The sequence below is a fragment of the Callithrix jacchus genome, chromosome 16, assembly GCF_049354715.1.
Source record: "Callithrix jacchus isolate 240 chromosome 16, calJac240_pri, whole genome shotgun sequence".
NCBI lineage: Eukaryota > Metazoa > Chordata > Mammalia > Primates > Cebidae > Callithrix > Callithrix jacchus.
In genome coordinates this window covers 90,293,140-90,315,230 of record NC_133517.1, presented here as the reverse complement: position 1 = coordinate 90,315,230, position 22,091 = coordinate 90,293,140, and the positions used below count along the sequence as shown (strand labels likewise).

The following is a 22,091-nucleotide window of genomic DNA, read 5'->3' as shown; positions in this document are numbered from 1 at the left end:
TATTCCTTCATATATTTTAGATAACAGTTCTTTATCATTTATGTATGTTGCAGAGATTTTCTCCCAGTCTGTAACTAGTCTTTTTCATTCTCTTGACACTGTCTTTCACACAGTAGAAGTTTTTAATTTTAATAAAATTCAATTTAATAATTCTATTTTTCTCTTTTTGTTTTTTTTTTTGAGACGGAGTTTCGTTCTTGTTGCCCTGCAGTGGTGCAATCTTGGCTTACTGCAACCTCTGCCTCCTGGGTTCAAGCAATTCTTCTGCCTCAACCTCCCCAGTAGCTGGGACTACAGGTTCATGCCACCATGCCCAGCTAATTTTTGTATTTCTCGTAGAGATGGGGTTTCTCCATACTGGTCAGGCTGGTTTCCAACTCCCAATCTCAGGTGATCCATCCGCCTCAGCCTCCCACAGTGCTGGGATTACAGGCACAAGTCACCACACCTGGCCAATGATTTTCTTTTTCATGGATTGTACCTGTATTCTATCTAAAAATGAACCTTCAAAGTTAAGGTCACCAAGATTTTTTTTCTTATGTTATTTTCTAGGAGATTCATAGTCCTGTGTTTTTCTCTGTAGTCCATTTGGTGTAACGACTTTGTCTCAATTGACTGTTTTGCAGGTGGTTGTCCAGTTGTTCCAGTAACATTTGGGGTAAAGACCATTATTTCTCCTCTGAATTGTCTTTACTCCTTTGTCAAAAATCAGTTGACCATATTTATGTGGAATATTTCTGAGTAGTTTATGTGTATCACTGATCTATTTGTCAGTTCTTTTGCTGAAACCTTGATGTACTGATGACTATAGATTTATAGTATAGTAAGTCTTGAAGTTGAATAGCATCAATCTTCCAACTTTGTTCTCTTCTTCATTGCTGTCTTAACTATTCTATGTCTTTCCATATAAACTTCTTCTATAAATTTTAGAATCAGTTTGCCTATGCCTACAAAATAACCTGATAGAATTTTGATTGAAATTGTGTTGGATCTATACATCAAGTTGGGAAGAAATGACAGCTTGACAATATTGAATCTTCCTGTCTATGAATGTGGAATATGTATTTAAATCTTTCCTTCATCACAGTTTTCTACTTTTCTTCACATAGATCTTCTGTATATTTTGTTAGATTTATATGTATTTCATTTACATAATGCTAATATAGATGGTATTCTTTTAAATTTCAAATTCCAATTTTTCATTGCTGATATATAGGAAGACCATTGATTTTTGCATATTAATCTTGCACTCTGAAAGCCTGCCATGATCACTTAATTCCAGTAGTGTTTTGGTTGATACTTTAGGTTTTTTTTTAATACCAGCAATCATGTCATCTGCTAACAAGGACAGTTTTATCTCTTTCTTCCTTATTTATATACCTTTTATTTTCTTCCTTTGTCTTATTGCATTAGCTAGGACTTCCTGCATAATGTCAGGTAAGATTAGTGAGAAGGGACATTCTTGCCTTGTTCCCAGTCTTAGTGTGAAAGGATCTTGTTTCTCACTCTTATATATGATGTTAAGTGAATTATTTATATGCATGTTATTTATCCAGTTGAGGGAGTTCCCCTTTATTCCTAAATTCCTGAGCATTTTTATTAGTGTTGGATTTTGATTAGTGCTTTTTTTGTATCTGTTGATAAGATCCTGTGATATTTCTTCTTTACCATTTTGATGTAATAGATTATATCAATTGATTTTCAACCTTGTACCAGTCTTCCATAAGTGGGGTAAGTTCTACTTGGTCATTGTATATAATGCTGTGCATTTGTACATTGCTTAATTCAATTTGCTAGTGTTATGTTCAGAATTTTTGCATATATGTTAATGAGAGATAACTGCCTGTAGGGTTTTTTTTTCTGTAATGTTTTTATTTGCCTTTTATTAGAATAATTTGCCTTTTATTAGAGTAATGGCCTCATAGAATTAGTTAAGAAGGATTCCTTCTGCTTCTGTTTTCTAGAAGAGATTGTGGAGAATTTGTATAATTTCTTCCTTAAATGTTAGGTGGTATTCATCAGTGAATCTGTCTGGGCTTTGTGCTTTCTGTTTTAGAAAGGTATTAATCATTGATTAATTTTTAAAAATACATATCTTTCTTTCTTTTTTTCATTTGGAGATTTGTTATGTTGCCTGGGCTGGTCTTGAGCTCATAGGCTCCAGTGATCCTCCCACCTCAGCCTCCTGAGTAGCTGAGATAATAGGCATGCATTACCTGTTTCTTCTTGTGTGACTTTTGTTGGTTTGTGTCTTTCAATGAATTAGTTTGTTTCATCTAGATTATCAGATAATTGAGTGTCCAGTTTATTGTTTTTCTTCATTATTCTCTTAATATCCATGGGATCAGTAATGATGACCCCTCTTCATTTCTGATATTAATTCATTCTCTCTCTCTCTCTCTCTCTCTCTCTCTCTCTCTCTCTCTCTCTCTCTCTCTCTCTCTTTCTGTCTCTGTCTCTGTCTTGTTTATCCTGGCCAGAAGTAGAGGTTCATCATTTTTATTGACCTTGTCAAAGATCAAAGAAGAGGCTTCTAGTTCCATTAATGTTTTTCCGTGGATTTTGTTTTTAATCTATTGATTTATGCTCTAATTTTATTTTACTATGCTTCAGATTTAATTTGATTCCATATTCTTTCATCTCTTTGCATCTCAGTTATGCTTTAAAAAAATTTTTTTAAATGGCTGCTCTAGAATTTACAATACACTTTTTTTAGTGTAGTTTAAGATATGGCTCCTATCTTCCTTCCCCTGTTTTCCTTTTCCCAATATTAATGAAAGACAGTTAGGAAGTGATTTTAAATGCAGATTTTTTCAAATCAAACTTTACTATGGGAATTCATTCCACATTTGTCTTAAAACAACAACAAAAAAAGACAGGATTTCAGTTGCCCAGGATGGAGTGCAATGGCTTGATCTTAGCTTGCTGCAGCCTCAACCTTCCAGGCTTAGGTGATCCTTCCACTTCACATCACCAGGCCCGGCTAATTTGTTGTATTTTTGTAAAGGCAAGGGTTCTCCTTGTTGGCCAGGCTGGTCTCAAAATGGAATGTTATTTTTGAAAGCTGTAGTTTTAATTTGGGCAAAATGGGGCAAAGTTTAACATAATTTAGATCTTATTTTGTAGTAAAGACAATAGTCTTTACTACATGATAAAGATAAAATATATATTTTTATGATATAAAATATATAATATATACTACTATATATAGTAAAATGTACTAGAACAGCAGCTTATGTGACTCCAAGGATGCTGTTGTATTCTCTTTTTTTGGCTACAGAAGCTCAGAATTATATTTCCTTCTCCTTTAACATATTTTTGGGTACCAGAAAGTATAAGTGGCATTGATTAGGTAGTATTTCTCTTTCTCTTGCATTTCCTTTTACCGAGAAGGTATAAAAATGGCACATTGACATATAACTACCAGATTTTTGTTAGTGTACAAGACAGTTGAAGGAAGGGAGATTTGGGGTTTGTTTTGGAGTAATCGTGGGGAAAGAGGACTTTTAGGCCTCAGGTATTATTCTTTATGTCTAAGAGATGAACATGCTCTTACTCATTGGATTAGCAGCAACTACAAATTTTCTCTAGTTTCTGTTTTTGTTAGTCCATGTGTAATAGTGATAGGTGGATTTACCCCTACCATTCTATTGGTAATTCTGTAGAAATCAAGGCTTAGGGAAATACTTTCTCTGTGTGAGGGTGCTTTGTCAAAGACTGAAAAGGTTAGAGAGTTGTACTTAATTCTGCAGAGTATAAGTCAAGGTACTTAGTTCCTACAGATAGGACTTAGCAGTATATTCAAATACTTAATTCGTCAAGAAACAATTTTATAGCCAGTGAATGCGCTTTTAATTGGAACGTCTTGGTTTTCTCAGCTGTGTAGCCCTAATAATTCAGAGTGAAATATGGGATATTTTGGAGAAATGTATTCATTTTTTACTTAGGTTTAATCTTTTGGGTAAAGCAATAAATTCTATACATGGAGTATGGTTTATCAAGGGTGTAAAAATTAAGACTAATTCTATTTTCCTCATACATACTGGGAATATATAGTTCTTTTATCTGTTTATTTTGAGATAAGAAAGTATATTTCTGTACTCAAATTCAAATCCATTTTTTCTATTAACTCATAGGCTTTTTTTTTTTTTTTTTTGACAGTTTTCTGTATCTTCACCCATCAGGGCATGAGTAAATGTTTATTGTTAAGAAAGCAGTAAGTTTTTAAGTCCTAGAAAAAAATTAAATTGAAAAAAATAAATTTGAAAAAGTAGATTGATGACGTGAAAGAAACTGACTTTATCAAGTGTTATTAAGATAAGCTTAGCCTTATGATGGCAGTTTATTGTTCTCTTATTAGTAACTCCTACTCTCAGCAATGCTAATACAATTAGGTTATGAATGATCTCTTTTGTGAGCATAATTTAATTTCACTTCCACCCAGGAAGTGTGTTTAATATAATAAATAAAGGAGTTTTAGAAAATAGGTATAAGATCAATGTTAACTGGGGGGATAGAAGGATAGCAGAGGAATAGATAAGTTATATGATTTGAGAATTCTTGTCTAGGAAACTGTTGTATTGAAGGTCATGAAAAAAGAAAGAAAAATTTAATTGGCCATTAATTAGTTGTAAAGACCTGTTCTGCTGGGCATAGAAAAGCAAGCCTATGATTTTTTTTTTAATTTTTAGTTCCTAATTTTTCTTTAATCTTTATTGAAATCCTGTTGTTCTTAATTGAATAATTGAAAGTCCATTATTTTTATCTAATACTGAAATATAAAAATTAAAATCTGAATAATCTAAATATTAAAAATAGTTGAGATATCAAACCTGAAATATTTTTATTCAGAATAAAAACCAAAAATAAATAAGGAGGCTCTTCAGCCGTTATCTTTAGTCTTCAGGGTAATTAGTAAAAAGTACTCAAATAAAAGTTATATTAATAATAGGAACTCTCATTAATATGTTCTGGGCACTATACTCAGTCCTTAATATGCATTTCCTCATGTAATTTACATAAAAACTAGATTCGATATGCACTTTTATTATTTTCATTATTTTATAATGAAATTGATAGTCGGGTGGTGTGGAACCCAGGTTTATTTAACCCCTCTCCCCCAAAGCTAGAGAGGATAACTGCTTCTGGTTTCTAAGTTCATAATCAGCTACCATATTGTATGCTTTGTTGCTTCACAAAATTCAATATAATAATAATGGCCAGAATGAAATCTGTCTTGTCTCTTTTCCTTTTTTCTATTCTCATGTCATTCAGAACTTTCAACAAGTTCACATAGCTTTTCATAGTTACCTTGATGTTTACTGGTAGCCAGTTCCTGTTGGTTGGCTAAATAAAACGCCTTTTAAAAACTCTGTTCGAAATCTAAACTCTCTATGAGCCAGTTGGTTTAACTGCATTTTGTGGCCAGAGCCTCTGCACATCTGTTTGATGGATTACAAGGGGAACTAGTCATAGCTCAGGAGAATCAGTACATGTTTATGACACCACAGTGTTCACTGTAGTATGCTAACTGTGTTTAGAAGTATGTCATGATCTGAAAAAGGTGTAACTGTTGTGTCAACCTGAGTAAATTTACCTGTTTTTGTGGGCTTTCTGTTATTGTGTTTATCTGTCATTTATGGCTTTCAAATTCAATACTGTGCAGGAGCCTGGTCTAGGCAATTATAGAAGATAGAAAGTTTTCCTTTGGAAGTTAGAACGTAGGAAAGTTGTTAAATTTTAGTCACAAATAAGTGACACAGTGAAATCCATAAAGAAATAAAACAAAAGAGAGGCAAAAACTAGAAAAAAAAGTCATTTAAAAGGATAAAGCAGACATGCTTAGAAAGTACTTTTGATTAGACATACTTTGGAAAAATCTAATTTTCTCCTTTCTAGAGCTTATTTTACTTATTCCCATAGGTTTTTAAATGTACTTCTATATCGCTTTGTTGCTCTTCTCCCCTTTTTTTTTCTGATATAGATAGGTATGTTTGTCACCTGTGCCTAGAAGAAATTCTTCCAGCATGGCCATTAGGATATAATGTTTGAGCTCACCTGATTTGGAGAGGGTGTTTGAAACTACCACTTTCTTTGTAACTGCAAGATTGTTTAGTTTTCAGATGTTATCTTTGATGTTAGCAAAGTATGTTGTTTTATATAGTATTTCCTGTATAAAAAAAACTATGATTTCTATTTACTAAGTTGAGTATATATAGAATAGTCCATAAAGTAAACCTTATATTACCAACCAGTTGGATGTAGTAGTGAAAATCATTCATGGGTATTTCACTCTAGTTTGATATATAAATCTCTTGAATTTTCAGCATGGAGTGGGAAAAGAAATCCTAATTATAGTCCTCTTTTCCCATTTTAATTTCTCCTCTTCTTTATTATAATTTTTTTTTGTTTTTCTCAACTGTCAGTGGAATTATTGTCTTCCTGTCTCCATATTTAGGTAGTGTCAGTGGCTGAGTATCACCGCAGGATCGATGCTCTAAATACTGAAGAACTGCGCACACTCTGCAGACGCCTCCAGGTGCCCCCTTCAGTAGTTTAAACCCCTCCAGAGACTAAATACTCCTGATTTTTAGTGTCTTTTGTCATGGCCAATCCCACATTCAAAGAATTTGCTTTGACTGCAGCACTAAAATAAAATTCCTTTTTGAATTAAAGGTTGCAATATTCCCTTTAAGAGCTATGGGATTATCTTTTGTTTTCATTTGAAAAATATTCTGAAGAATGTTCTGTCACTTCAGAATTATTCTCAGTATTGTGTTTCTTTCAGCGATGAGTTTTTATTCATTTAACATTGGAAGAATGGTATTAGTTTTGAGATTGAATCTTTTCTAAACAAAATCTGAAAGACATGGTACTATAGGCAAATTAAAAGATTTTGAATAGCAAGGCTTAAATATTTCTATTTCATTTGTATCAGCATCACATCAAATATCTCAAACTGTGTTGTTCTTGAGGCATTCTTGGTTGGTATTAGAACTACTTTGGAATAGTATAGTTTAGACACAGAACTTGTTAAATTATTTAAAATTCTGTGAAACAATCTTTCTGATTTTTTTTTTTTTTTTAGAAACAAGAAAGCAATGTAATGGAAAACTCATTTTTCAGTGTTGTCTATTATAGTATGTTTCCCTCTTCGTAATTGGATATGCTTTCATGGCTTTGCTAGACCTACTAGATTTTTTCTTTTAATGCTTCTAATGCTGTTGCCTTGGGTTTCTTTTTCTTTTTCTTTTTACCTTTCACATCATCAAAATAAGGGTGAAACATGATGATATGAAAGAATGAGTTTTTAGCTTCTTGTCAAAAGCAATACAGTTCTAGAACATGTATTGGTTGCAAATATATGCTGCTCAGCTTTGTTAAGAAACCTGTTAAAGGAACAATAATTTCGCAAGATTTCATTCCCATATAGAATTCACAGTCGCCGAGCATTGCTGTATTTTAGTTATCTGCTCCTATAGAATTCTGCATATATGCCAATTTAAAAGTTTCATAATGTTTCATTTCTTTTATTTTCTAATGTTGTTTATATATTAAAATAAAATTAATATTAAAAAGTAAGCACCAATAGAATATACTGTGCAGTAGTAACCTCTATTTTTAGTTAACATTTTCATCATTTTAAGAATAGCAGTGAAATCATTTCTACCAAGCAAAAGCATATATTCTTTGTAATGTACCAGATTCATCTAATTTTTAAAATAAATTTATGCACAAATTATTGCAAAATTTATTGTTTGTTCCAAGTAGATTAAAAAATATATTTAGAAAGTTAAAAAATGAAAGCATTTTTTAAAAATAACTTTTTCAGTGAAGCAAATAAATGTACACACACCCCATGGAAAATAAAGTTATACTTTTTATTCTATTCTTTACATTAAAATTTTGGTACCCATTTAGTTTTTTTATTTTTGACAAATTTTATATTTAGCAGAAAATTTCTATTTTAAATAGCATGCATACATACACACACACACACACACACACACACACACACACACACACAGCAAGCCAGCTAGCTGACTTTTGCCCTTCAAGGGCTAAATTAAAGATGCATGCAACTATCTCCTTTACACAGAAAATATGGAGATTTATCATTCCTACCAGTCCTTCCTCATGTAGTGGATGAAAAAATGTCTACTGATATTGCTATAAAATCTTTTTCTACATTGGCTACATCATAGATATTAGATATGGGGCATCTTTTGCCCTATAAAATCCAAAGGTTAAAGCTTTATCCACCTTTTCTAAGATGTAAAGCTTTATTTATCTGAAAAGTCTGACAATTTTAAAAGCATATCCCAAGTTTACATCAATATACTATTGCTATTTGTTTTTTTAGATTACTACAAGGGAAGACATAAATTCAAAGCAGGTTGCTCCAGTGAAAGCAGACCTGGAGTCTGAATCTTTTCGACCAAACCTAAGTGATCCCAGTGAACTTTTACTGCCAGATCAAATTGAAAAGGTATGACATGCTCACATATGTGCATTTCTAAATGTGAGTTTATACCCACAAGAGTAAAACAGCCCCTTTTTAGTTGTTTCTGAAGCAACAGTGTTAATGCTACTACTATTCCACTCCAATGAAAAGAAAAAGTAAGCAAAACATAGCAACTAGTGTTAATAGAAGGTACTAGGAGATTTAGGTAAGCAGACACTAAAATAAATAATAATTTAGGTGAGACACTTGATAGCCAATATTTGTTTTATTGTTGTGTGCTCATTACTTGCTTTATGTGGATTTTTTCATGTAGTTGTTACAAGAGGGGCAGAAATTTTATGCTCTTATGCACATTTTTAATTAAGTTAAAAAATTAGGAGCATAGACCAATTAAGTTGTTCAAGGTCACGAAGCAACAAAGTATCAAAGCTTGATTCCTAACTTGAACAACAGCCTATCTCCCTAGCCCATTATTTGAGAGGTGTTTTAATAATCAAGCTAATAGTCTATCTAGAATTTGTGTTAATTCAATAAAGAAGGCAAAAGCAGTACATAATCCGTGTTTCTTATCTCTGTTCTAATCTGTGTCTGGTTCAGGATGATTCTTTGTTTTCCTAATAGACAACTAATATTTTATGCTGAGAAATGTGTAATATTTTTCAATCATCTTAGTATCTTTGAGTATAACAATTTCTACTGTTAATTTATTTTTGTAGCCTACATTTTATAAGCAACATTAAATTCCAGCTGGCATTAGTATTCTACATAGTGGACAACAAGCTGTCAAGTAAATACTAACATTTTGTTTTTTAAAGCTTACCAAGCATCTTCCACCAAGAACAATTGGCTATCCATGGACTCTTGTTTATGGTACTGGAAAGCATGGCACAAGTTTGAAAACTCTTTATCGAACAATGACAGGTTTAGACACCCCAGTGCTGATGGTGATTAAAGACAGTGATGGACAGGTATGAAATACTAACTGTATAGATTGCTTATCCTTTAAGAGGTTACAGTAACAGTAACTTTTAGCATATTTCTTTGATAAAAAATACTTTATTAGTACATTTTATTGTTGACCCAATAATTATTGGGTACTTTTAATATGCAGGGCAATGCTGAGTGTTACAGAGGATGGATGAGAGTGATAATTAAGAATTACTGCCTTTAAAGGGATTATAGTGTGGTAGAAAAGAACATTTACACACACCAGTATCTCTAATGCTGCAAAAATATCATAGGTTTAGTAAGAAGCTAGAAAAAGTGAGGAGATAAGAATGAGGTTCATGGAAAAGGTAGAAATCAACAGAATCTTGAATAATGGGTAAAGTTTTAATTAAAGTTAATTGTGTGAAGGTGATAGCAAGAACAAAAGCACAAATAGGAGAAGTAGTTTGTTCTGCAAACAATAAGTTCAAGTCAGATATAATTGGAAACTAAAGAGAAGGTAAAATAGCAATATTAAAACACAACAAAACACTAGTACCACTAACACCTTTAGTGTGTTTATGTGTCAGGAACTTGACTAATCACTTATGCATTATGTTATTTAATCATCAAAGCCCTATAAGATTGATACTGTTATCTCTATATTAAAATGAGTTAACTATGACATAACAAGTTCATCAACTTGCCCAAGGTCCATACATACCCAAGAAAAAGTGTGTGCACCAACAAAAATTAATGAACTGCTGCTACATGCCATGGCACAAACATAATACTGAATTAGAAATCAAACAACAAAGAGTAACTTTCTGATGATTTCATTTATAGAAAGTTCATCAGTGGGCAAAATGAATCTATAGTGGAGTTTGGCTAGTAGCTCCTTTAGTTCAGTGAGACTATTGATGAGAGGAAGCACAAAGAGAGCTTCTAGAACTCATAGTGTTCTGTTTCTTGGTCTGCATGAATGTTGCATGGGACGTTGCCTTGTGATAATTCTAAATTGAGCTGTACATTTATATTTTGTGTACTCTGTTATAATGTATATGTAAAGTAACCTTTCAATAAGGAACTCCTTTAAAAATTAAGACTATAAAGATAGAATGTCAGGATAGACAGTGACTGTACAAATTATCTATCAGACTCTCTGCACTCCCATTTCTGAGATGGAAACTTCGACCCAGAACACAGAAGTGACTAGGTCAAGTCTCTTATTCATCAGTTTTCTCATTAGGGTACTCTGTGTCTTGTATTGTACAAGGTCATACACTAGGTTAAAAGGCAAAACAATTCACAAGTAACACTGCCCTCATAGAATTTACTGTATAATGATAAAGAAAAAAAAGGATATTTTAGAGGTAATAGATGTTTACCTATACTGAAGGACTTGTTTTATTAGGTGCCACAATCCCATAGCATCATGTTATCCATATCATACATATTATACATGTAAGTCCTCCTGAAATGTGTTAACCACTTTTTAAAATTGTATGTTTAATTACTTTCAAAAAATCCCCAAATTTAAAAACTAGGAAAAAATCTGTTTTTCCATTGAAAAACCAATATGCTTTGTAGTTGACAGTGATGTAAATTATTTAACAGCTGGCCATTTTTCCCTTTTAAATACTATTAAAGTATATCAAATTGCTAATTTTTGCATTTTTATTTAAACATATGAAATAATGCTTACTGAAATATATTATTAGTCATGTCATTGAATATGCCATTTTTATCCTTAGGTTTTTGGTGCATTAGCATCTGAGCCATTTAAAGTGAGTGATGGCTTTTATGGTACTGGAGAGACCTTTGTTTTTACGTTCTGTCCAGAGTTTGAGGTAAGGACCACTGTTTCAATATTTTGTTTATAAAGAGATGACATAACATATTACCCAAAGCAATTTATAGAGTAAGTACTATTCCCATTAAACTGCCATTGACATTCTTCGCAGAATTAGGAAAAACTATTTAAAAATTCATACGAAACCGAAAAAAGAGCCCAAATAGCCAAGAGAATCCTAAGTATAAAGAACAAAGCTGGAGGCATCATATTACCTGACTTCAAAGTATACTACAAGGCTACAGTAACCAAAACAGCATGGTGTTGGTATAAGAACAGACACATAGATCAATGGAACAGAATAGAGAACTCAGAAATAAGAGTGTGCACCTATAACCATCCAATCTTCGACAAACCTGTTAAAAAAAAGCAGTGGGGAAAGGATTCCCTATTTAATAAATGGTGCTGGGAGAACTGGCTAGCTATGTGCAGCAGATTGAAACTGGACCCCTTCATTAAGCCATATACAAACATTAACTCAAGATGGGTTAAATATTTAAATATCAAACTCCAAATTACATTCTAAAAACCCAAGAAGAAAATCTAGGCAGTACCATTCAGGACATAGGCATGGGCAAAGATTTCATGATGACAGTGCCAAAAGCAGTTGCAACAAAAGCAAACATGGACAAATTGGATCTAATTAAAGAGCTTCTTTACAGCAGAAGAAGCTATCATCAGAGTGAACAGACAGCCTACAGAATGGGAGAAAAATTTTGCAATCTGTTCATCTGACAAAGGTCTAATATTCAGAATATACAAGGAACTTAAGCAAACAAGAAAAAAAACAACCCCACTGAAAAGTGGGTAAAGGCACTTCTCTAAAGAAGACATACATGTGGCCAAGAAACCTAAAAAAAAAAGCTCAGCATCACTGATCATTAGAGAAATGCAAATCAAAACCACAATGAGGTACCATCTCACATCAGTCAGAATGGCTATTATTAAAAAGTCAAGTAACAACAGATGCTGGCAAAGTTGCAGAGAAAAGGAATGTTTTTACCCTGTTAGTGGGAGTGTAAATTAGTTCAACTATTGTGGAAGACAGTGTGGCAATTTCTCAAAGACCTAGAGGCAGAAATACCATTTGGCTCAGCAATCCCATTACTGGCTATATACCCAAAGCAATAGAAATCCTCCTAATATAAAGATACATGCACACAAATGTTCATTGCAGCACTATTCACATTAGCAAAGATGAGCCAGGCACAGTGGCTCACGCCTCTAATCCCAGCACTTTGGGAGGCCAAGGCAGGTGGATCACCTGAGTTCAGGAGTTTGAGATCAGCCTGACCAACATAGAGAAAACCCATCTCTACTAAAAGTACAAAAGTAGCTGGGTGTGGTGGCACATGACTGTAATCCCAGCTACTTGGGAGGCTGAGGCATGAGAATTGCTTGAACCTGGGAGATGGAGGTTGCGGTAAGCCTAGATTGTGCCACTGCACTCCAGCCTGGGCAACAAGAGTGAAACTCCATCTCAAAAGAAAAAAAAGAACAGTAGCAAAGACATGGAATCAACTTAAATGCCCATCAATAATAGACTAGATAAAGAAAATGTGGTACATGTATACCATAGAATACTATGCACCCATAAAAAGGAACAAGATTATGTCCTTTGCAGGAGATGGATGGAGTGGAAGCATTATACTCAGCAAACTAATGCAGGAACAGAAAACCAACCACCACATGGACACATGTTGTGGGGAGCAACACACACCTTGGATCTGTCAGGGGTGAGGGTTGGGAGTGGGGAGAGGAGAGCATCAGGAAGAATAGCTAATGGATACTGGGCTTAATACCTAGCTGATGGGATGATCTTTGCAACAAACCACTGTGGCATACGTTTGCCTGTGTAACAAACCTGCACATCATGCACATGTACCCCTGAACTTGAAATAAAACGAAAGAGATGGCATAAATGAAAAAAAACATGGACTTTGGAGTCATTCACAGTTGCATTTAATCCTATTTTTGCCTTTTACTGCTGGTAATTTAACTTTTCTTTGACCATTTTGAACTTCAACTTTCCTGTAGATAGAATGAGGAATCATAAAATATAACCTGGTCATTTAGTAATTAAATGAAGATCATTTATATATAATACTGGAGGTGTTTGGTATTATATATAATACCAAACACAAATTATGGACTCAGTAAGAAATATACATTATCATTACTATTCTGTTTATAAACTGTCATTGTGAAATTTCTACAAACGTTTAATGACTAAGCTTAATGATGAAAGTCTTGAAAACATGAAAAATCAATTATTTGGATTTAAATAAAAAGTTATTAACTGGTTTCTTTTTTATTTTTTTAACCTGTGTGGCTTTACTGTGGCTTGACTAACATAAATTGAATATATTCTAATGCCAATAAAATCTATAATGTAAAGATATAAATGAATTTTAGTGAATGTGTGACTTTTTTTAAAACCTTGAGTGCAATATTAGTATTTTGGGCACATTGGAGTCTGGCACATAAAACCTTCCCTAAGAAATAAAATTCTATTTTAATGTCAAGAATAGGAAACCACACCATTGGTTGTAAAAACTAGTGAACAAAATGGAATGATTTGGTAACACAATAGAGATTCTTTTAACAAACTTGTACTTAACTAGCTCACCAGAATAACCAATGCTTTTCATTAATTCCATAAAATATGTCAACTGATAACAACAGCTAATTGAAGACTTTTAGTTATTACAGATTTTCTAACCATCATTTGTGGCTATTCTCCAACTTTTTATGTTAGTGCTACCTGATAACTGTAATAAAGTAATTAATTAAATGTTATGTAACTAAAAAATGAGTGCTAAAAGAAAGTTTTATTTATAACTACAATGAACACTTTTGAAAAACTTGATAAACATAAGTTACTAGAAATTGCTACTATGTTAGGTTTAGCTAAAACACCCATAAAAGGTTGGAGAAAGATACTTAAGAATATTAATGTCTAGTTTGCCCTTGAACTTCTCAAATGATTTTAAGTTTTCACTGTTGCTTAAAGAAATTGAAGCTGGAAATCATAAATACACATTATGGGCATGGTTTATTTAACAACTATGATCAGTAAATAAATATCCAAAGAAAAGGCCTCAGCCCTATATTAAAATATTATCAAATCAATATACATTTATGTTTAATGGTTAAAGTTAATGGCATCTGTGTCTGATTTTTTTAACTCATTTTCTTCTTCCATTTTTTCTTTTTTTTTTTTTTTTTCTTTTTTGAGATGGAGTTTCGCTCTTGTTACCCAGGCTGGAGTGCAATGGTGCGATCTCGGCTCACCGCAACCTCCGCCTCCTGGGTTCAGGCAATTCTCCTGCCTCAGCCTCCTGAGTAGCTGGGATTACAGGCACGCGCCACCATGCCCAGCTAATTTTTTGTATTTTTAGTAGAGACGGTGTTTCACCATGTTAACCAGGATGGTCTCGATCTCTTGACCTCGTGATCCACCCACCTCGGCCTCCCAAAGTGCTGGGATTACAGGCATGTGCCACCATGCCCAGCTAATTTTTTGTATTTTTGGTAGAGACGGGGTTTCACCATGTTGACCAGGATGGATTAACCATTCAATTCTTGGTGTCTGTAGAGTCAGGAGAAAGAAATGTGTGAAAAGTTAACAAGATTTCAAAAACTGGAATTGAGCGTTATGTGATAGAGTGTGTGCTTTCAAATTTAGTCATAAAAACACTGAAACCCAAACCAACAGATCCTACTGTGCCAAGCTTTTTAGTGGTGGTGTTATTCCTATACTGTCAATCTGGGCTTTGTTAACTCTTTTGGATAATTAACTCTGTGTAATAACCATTTTCATCTATATAGTTAAAGCTTTTTTTAAATTTATATAGGTATTTAAATGGACAGGAGATAATATGTTTTTTATCAAAGGAGACATGGATTCACTAGCTTTCGGTGGTGGAGGGTAAGTCTCTTGAACATTTCACTATGAGATTTTTGAGGAACTTTAAAAATGCATTTGGATTGTAAATTAAATTCTCTTTAGAACGTTTTGACATTAGATTTCAAATTTGTATATTATGAGAAAGAGAGTATAATATGTTTGCAAGAATGTGCTCAAGTGTAGTATGTGAAACTATTGGTGGGGTGTTTGTTTCTTTATTTTAAAATACTGTTCAGTTGATTAACTGTTTATTGAAGCCCATCTTTTTCTTTAGAGCGCAGTGGCTCTTTGATAATAGAAAGGGAAATATCCCAGTACCTTTAAACTTCTCTAATTTTTAAATAACTATGATGGAATATTATTACATTTCTTCCAATGTATAGCACAGGTCCAGGTGTCTTCGTGTTATTCTAACACTGGAGACCATTTGGAATGATATTTAGACAATAGTAGAAATGGATATTTCTGCATAAAATTTTAGAGACCCCTCAAGTGTTTTTGGCTTGCTCGTTTTTAACAATTATGAATCAAACAATAATTTAATTATTTTGGCATTGCAAGTACTATGAGGAATTTTGTTTTTTATTTGGTATCTCAGCCTTCTTTAATCTTTACAGTTTGGAGGTAGCCTTTTCTGGTCCCACCTAGCATGGTCTTAGCAAGGATCAACTCCTTCCTTTGGTATTTCTGTCTTTCAGTATTAGAAATAGGTATGCTAAATAATTTTCAGACTTTTACAAGTGTTACATTATTTGTATCCCACAGTTTAGGATATATAATGATAATTTATTTGGACCACCAAAGAATATTCATCATCCCAAGTTATTCTATTATTAACACATTTTCCTACAACTTCTCTGTAAGTAGGTGTTTGGAGGATATAATTTGAGTGAATAAAAAGTGATCATGGTTATTATAGCTCTCTCTGTTATTTTTAGTTGTTAGACTCAGCATATATTTGCATGGTCCAATTATACCTTTGGTGGTGGTGTCATTCAGCCCTCCCCTAAAGAATAGTCTTACATGTGATTCTGTTAGCTCTCCAAGAAGTCCACTCAAGGTAGTGGCTTATAATTTCAAGATTTTATGGGTGCTTTAAGTCTTCAGAAATGACATACACAATGTCATTAGATGTCTGCTGGAACTAGATTTATTGTACAATATTATTTCACCAAGCTAAAGTAATCATTGGGTTATTTGGTAATAAAAAAATATGAGGTTTCAGGGTTGGAAGGAGAGTACAGATTCAGAGAAGAGAAACTACAGGGACTTGATATTCCAGAATTCAAAGGGAAAGACACCCCAAAAGAAAAATAATGATGTAGTGGACTTAATGTAGGTTTCGGAGTCAGATAGATCTGATTCAGATTCTCACTTCAAGGTATGCTATATGTAGTGCCTTGAGCAACCTCCTTAACCAGTCTAAACTTTCTTACCTATAAATTGGAGATTAAATCAGTTTTACAGGGAGCTTGTAAAGAATTCACAAGGATACAATTTTTATGCAAATCCTAGTATAGTATCTAACACATAGTAGGTACTCGACAACTGATAACCACTTTTACTCATTTTCTTTCATCCAACATAATCTTTTTTCTTCTGATACCAGTAAGACTTCTGCCCGCAGTATCATTGGCTGCATGAACTATAAGACATTAAATATTTAGAAGACTACTTTTATTCCTTCCACTTCCTTAGCCATTCTTTTTTCAGAAAGTCATATGAGTCATCTTTGAAAGCATTGCTCATAGAAAAATACACTTTCTGCCTTTCTGGGTATTTCACCTGGGACAGATCTGTAACCTCTTAAATGTATTTACTTAAATATTTGGATATCACACACCTCTTTGAAATGCAGAGGCACTCATTGTCCTAAAATGAATATACAAGTCAAATATTATATGTGGTATTACAAAATTGTCAAAAACATTGAAAGCTTCTACTCAGGGCTTCAGAAAATTAAGGTAACCTTGGAATAAACTATTCATACTTGGTAATAAAACTTATTGCAGCATCAGTGTCGTTAATGAGTCTCGAAGGTCAGTTTTGAGGTACTTCTTAGATGTAGTCATCTGAGATTACAACTAAATGTATGATCATTTTTTATTAACCCTTTCACATTTCACATTTAGCAAAAGAAGGATTTTACCAGGAAATCTGACCCTTTCATAGTCTCCTAATAGATTGGCTATGATAGTCTATTCGCAGTTTAAAAAGCACGTAAGTTCAGATATCTCTTTTAAAGGCATATTGTTGCCATTAGTGTTAGAAACTTTAGAAGTCTATTGTCATAAGACCATAAACTCTTTAATTCAAAGTTAGTTTCTAATTCATCTTTGTGATTTCCAGCGCCAGTGCCTAAAACATGATAAATGCACATTTAAAGTTGAACAAATCAGTCAAATATGAATTTCAGTTTGAACCTTAAAAAATGATGACTTCCTCATGGGGCAGATGGCATTTTGGGGACCATCTATTTTTTGCAGTGCTTTTGTATTATAGACTCTGGATTGGAGTGAGTTTCAGGGTGATCTTATATCTTAGCAAAGTCTCATTTTCATTTGTAGAAGAGGTTCATCAGAATCTCATCACTGTGGGTTATACCATTACAGTCTTTTGTACCATCAGCTCTCTTCTTGAATGACACTGGCTGATCTCTGTACCTGGTCATTGTGAATGACTACACTGATCAGTCTTTTCTGTTTTGTTGTGAAGTACCAACTCTTTTTTTTTTTTCTTCTTTTTTGAGACGAAGTTTCATTCTTGTCACCCAGGCTGGAGTGCAATGGCACAATCTTGGCTCACTGCAACCTCTGCCCCCAAGTTCAAGCAATACTCCTGCCTCAGTCTCCCAAGCAGCTGGGATTACAGGCACCCTCCACCACACCCAGCTAATTTTTGTATTTTTAGTAGAGACGAGGTTTTGCCATGCTGGCCAGGCTGGTTGAAAACTCCTAACCTCAGGGGATCCACCCACCTCAGCCTCCCAAAGTGCTGGAATTACAGGCATGAGCCACCGTGGACAGCCCCAACTCTTAAAGGAACCATCCTACGTGGTCATTGTAGCCACCCTTCTCTACTTGAACAGAAACACATCTCTAGACTTAAAATTTACTTAATACACATTAACTGTATATTTGATACTGGTTTTTATTACAGAATATAAATAAATAGTTCCTTTCTTTTGTCCTAAGATGGTGTTAAAAATAGATCAGTTCCTCTCCCACACAAGTCAGTTAACTCTCTGATCCCATGTGACATCTGATGGTAAGCCTGAAGGTCAGAGGTTATAGCCATTCAAATTATAGAGTTGTGTAGGTCTTTACAGATCACCTAATATGCTTTTCTTTTTTTCTTTGTGTTTTTATATAGTTGACAAATTCTACCCCAGAGAGGTTAAGTGACTTAACTCAGTTTGACATAAATAATGGCCACTGAGTTGACAGACAAGTCTTGATCCCAGACCAGTTTTTTCCTTTCACTGAAATATAACTGCCATATTTTTTTTTTAAAGTCTTCCCCTCCTAAACTCTGGCTCAATTCTGCTGACTTGATATCTTAGTTTAGATTTAGAGAATCCCAAGGGATATCTCTCTGAATATTGTTAATTATCAGTCTTTGCCCCCTCTCTTTTTCTGTTAGTTAGGAAAATATTTTCTAGAGAGTAGAAAGTAGTTTTCTCATAACTTGTTTTTTTCCCCTCTTGGTAATGGATTAGATAATTGGATAAATGGGACATTATAATCTATGTGTTAAGTTCCTGTTATACCTAGATTATATCTTAGTTCTTCTGCTTGAATCTCAGCATCACATATTTACCCATTTAAAGTTTTTCAAATTGAGCTCTTTTACAAACAACTTTCTACACAGGAAACCAGAGTTGTTTACTAGGTTCTTAACATTAATCCCCAAATTTTATTTTAGATGATACTGAGTTTTTGTGCCTTTCAGAAAGTCATGTTAAATATGTTAAAACCATACTATAAAGATACACACGTAGCATACACACACAAAAAAAAAATACTAAAAATATACCCAAAAATACCAGGCAAAAAATTATAGAGTGTAGTACCTGTCTCAAAAGCTAATCCTATTTTAGAGGACTCTATTCCTTGGTCTGTATCATAAATAAATTTTTAATGGAATTAGAATAAACCAAAATTGTGTTAATGCGGAAAAGAATAGGAAAGGATTTGATAAAATTAATAATTTTAGGCTTGTTAGATATTCAAAGTCTCATTTAAATTATTTTACAACTTAGGGCATAAATATTAACAGATTATTATGTATGTATTGCAGAGGAGAATTTGCCCTTTGGCTTGATGGAGATCTCTACCATGGAAGAAGCCATTCTTGTAAAACGTTTGGGAATCGTACGCTTTCTAAGAAGGAAGATTTCTTTATCCAAGATATTGAAATCTGGGCTTTTGAATAAATACAGTACTCTCTGTTTTAGCAGGAGAATGGCCCAAACCTGACATGGACAAGCATTGTTTGGAAAGTTCAAGAAGCAATACAGTGTAACATGTCACTTGTGCTTTAAAATTTGTCTGTATCACCATTTATTACAGGTATAAGTTTGGAGTTTATTTTTCAAATCCTATTTCTGTCCCAGAGTTCTTTAGGTTAACACCATGGACTGGGTCCATGTACTAGTATAACAGCTTGGGTTTGTTAGAATTTGGGCAAATGACTTCATTTTCACATGTTATCTCAGTCTCCTAGTAGGATGGTGCTCTTTTGTTGAACTTGTATTGGTTTATTATTTTTTTAACTATATTGATTCATTTACTAAAACAATCTAATTGGGGCATTGAGGAAATGAAGACTAGATACTTATGTATCTGTGAAGTTGGCACAGGTGACATTTGGACGTATTCATCTTATTCTTATGAAGGAAAAATCACATGCCAAAATATCACATACTTCATAGACCACTGAGTTCTAGTTTTTATTCACACAACATTCTCTTTAACGATGTTGCAGGTTATTTTCAATTTCCTTTTAAGAAAAATGGAATTTGAGGAGAATTCTGGTTGTAGTAGATGATAGTACACATGATCTGCAGGTTTGGGCATATGCTTTCATCATTAAATTATTTGATAAAGTTACAAATCACAAAGGAGAATGAGAACTTAATGATTCTATTGGATTTAATATATTAAGCAAGAAAACATACTATTTACATATGTGTAGCTTAGTAAGGCATTATCGTAAGTACAAAAGCTATGAAACAGTTGCATATTTCTTCAACATACTATGTTAGGTATACTGTTTTATAGTTTGGTTGTTTTAGCCTTGTTGCACACCAGCTCCCAAAATATAGGTTATTCTTGTTCAAAAGGAAAAAAAAAGCTTGTGATTTTCTTTGAGTGGTATATGTTATTAATTACCATTAGCATTTGTTCTTATAAAGGGCAATGATTATAGTAGACAATATTGTAACTCAGTAGACTTGTTGAATATGCAAACTTACTGTCAAGTGACCTCAAAAAAATGAAAAGATAGAATACACTAGTAGTTCTTATCCTCTTTTGTAGGAAACCAATAATAGCCATTGTGGCAATAATTCATCAGTTAATTTTAAAGCTTCATGTTATGCAAAAAAGAATCCTGCTGTTATACATGTGACAGTGACTTTGTGCTGAAATTTCAGCTATTCCAGATAAACATTGTATATCTTGTAAATTAATGTTTAAAGATAGTTTTGTTCTTATAGAAAGTGTTGATTGCCAGGTTGCTTATAGCACTTTAAGTTATTCTAAAAATGAAATTATAAGCCAAATGTGTTGGCTTAAGTAGATTTAGCTGTATAGCACTTACATATTTAGTTCTTCTAAAAGTTTAGATAATTATTTAAAGAAAGCATAATGCTAATGGAAAAGAAAATCTGATGTTCTATTATAATATACCATTGCTGAATATTAATAGAAATACAGGGCATCATTTCCTTGTCTCATAAGTTAGTAATAATATATAGATTAAATGTTTACAATTTAGGTTTATTGTAAATAAACATATTGATTTTTTTTCCCTTTGGTCTTCCACAGCAGTATTATTGTCTTTGTGGAGTTGACTAATCATTATAAAAAGATCCTGTAATGGATTTCAACTACAATAAGGTCATAGTGGCATATACCAAATAAAATCAAATACAGAAATACAAACGAGTTTGGATTCATTGAATACTTGTTTTCATATCTTAACAAGTCTTTGATTAAGCCTACTATTATCTTTTATGTGTTTCTTTTAAATGCTTCTAATTGCCTACATTGTGGTGGTGGTGGTCATGGTGTTAGCAGTAACAGTGATGGAAGGATGAGTTCAGTTAGAGGGAGCACTACAGTTGTTAAAATAGAGATAGATGGGAGAGGGTGCTTGACACATGGGAAAGTTCAAGTTATTTGATTTTTTTTTTTTTTTTTTTTTTTTTGAGACAGAGTCTCATTCTGTCTCCTATGCTGGAGTGCAGCGGCGTGATCTTCACTCACTTCAACCTCCGCCTCTCAGGTTTAAGCAATTCTCGTGCCTTAGCCTCCCAAGTGGCTGGGACTACAGGTGCATGCCATCACACCTGGCTAATTTTTTTTTTTTTTTTTTTGTATTTTTAGTAGAGACAGACAGTGTTTCACTGTGTTAGCCAGAATGGTCTCAATCTCCCGACCTCGTGATTCATCCACCTTGGCCTCCATAGTGCTAGGATTACAGGCCTGAGCCACTGCGCCTGGCCTAGTTATTTGTTATTTTTTAAGTCACATTGTTTTCATTTTGGGTAGAGAATGCATAACAAGCTAAGTCTATTGTCATAAACAGTTTTTTGTTTGCAATGCCAAGAAATTTTGATATATTTTATCTTATAGGATCAGTTAACATTTGAGAGGAGGAATGACATGATCAGGTATATACTTTAGGAAAATATCTGTGAAAAATAGATGAGT

General features: G+C 33.4%; 1 protein-coding gene across 36 annotated transcripts in view; it reads left to right on the top strand.

Moving 5' to 3' along the window:
* OXR1 (oxidation resistance 1) overlaps positions 1-21,320 on the top strand; it is a 484,621-nt gene extending 463,301 nt beyond the window's left edge. For 20 of the 36 annotated variants that reach the window (XM_054246334.2, XM_078353358.1, XM_078353370.1 and 17 more), the window contains 6 exons: positions 6,458-6,538; positions 8,363-8,488; positions 9,280-9,432; positions 11,146-11,241; positions 15,101-15,174; positions 19,453-21,320. In XM_054246334.2, the coding sequence (XP_054102309.1) occupies positions 6,458-6,538; positions 8,363-8,488; positions 9,280-9,432; positions 11,146-11,241; positions 15,101-15,174; positions 19,453-19,588 (666 nt within the window). In that variant the 3' untranslated portion in view covers positions 19,589-21,320. The remainder of the gene's footprint in view (positions 1-6,457; positions 6,539-8,362; positions 8,489-9,279; positions 9,433-11,145; positions 11,242-15,100; positions 15,175-19,452) is intronic. The other 16 variants (XM_078353359.1, XM_078353378.1, XM_078353371.1 and 13 more) reach the window with 3 other exon arrangements.
* Positions 21,321-22,091: the final 771 nt, after the last annotated feature.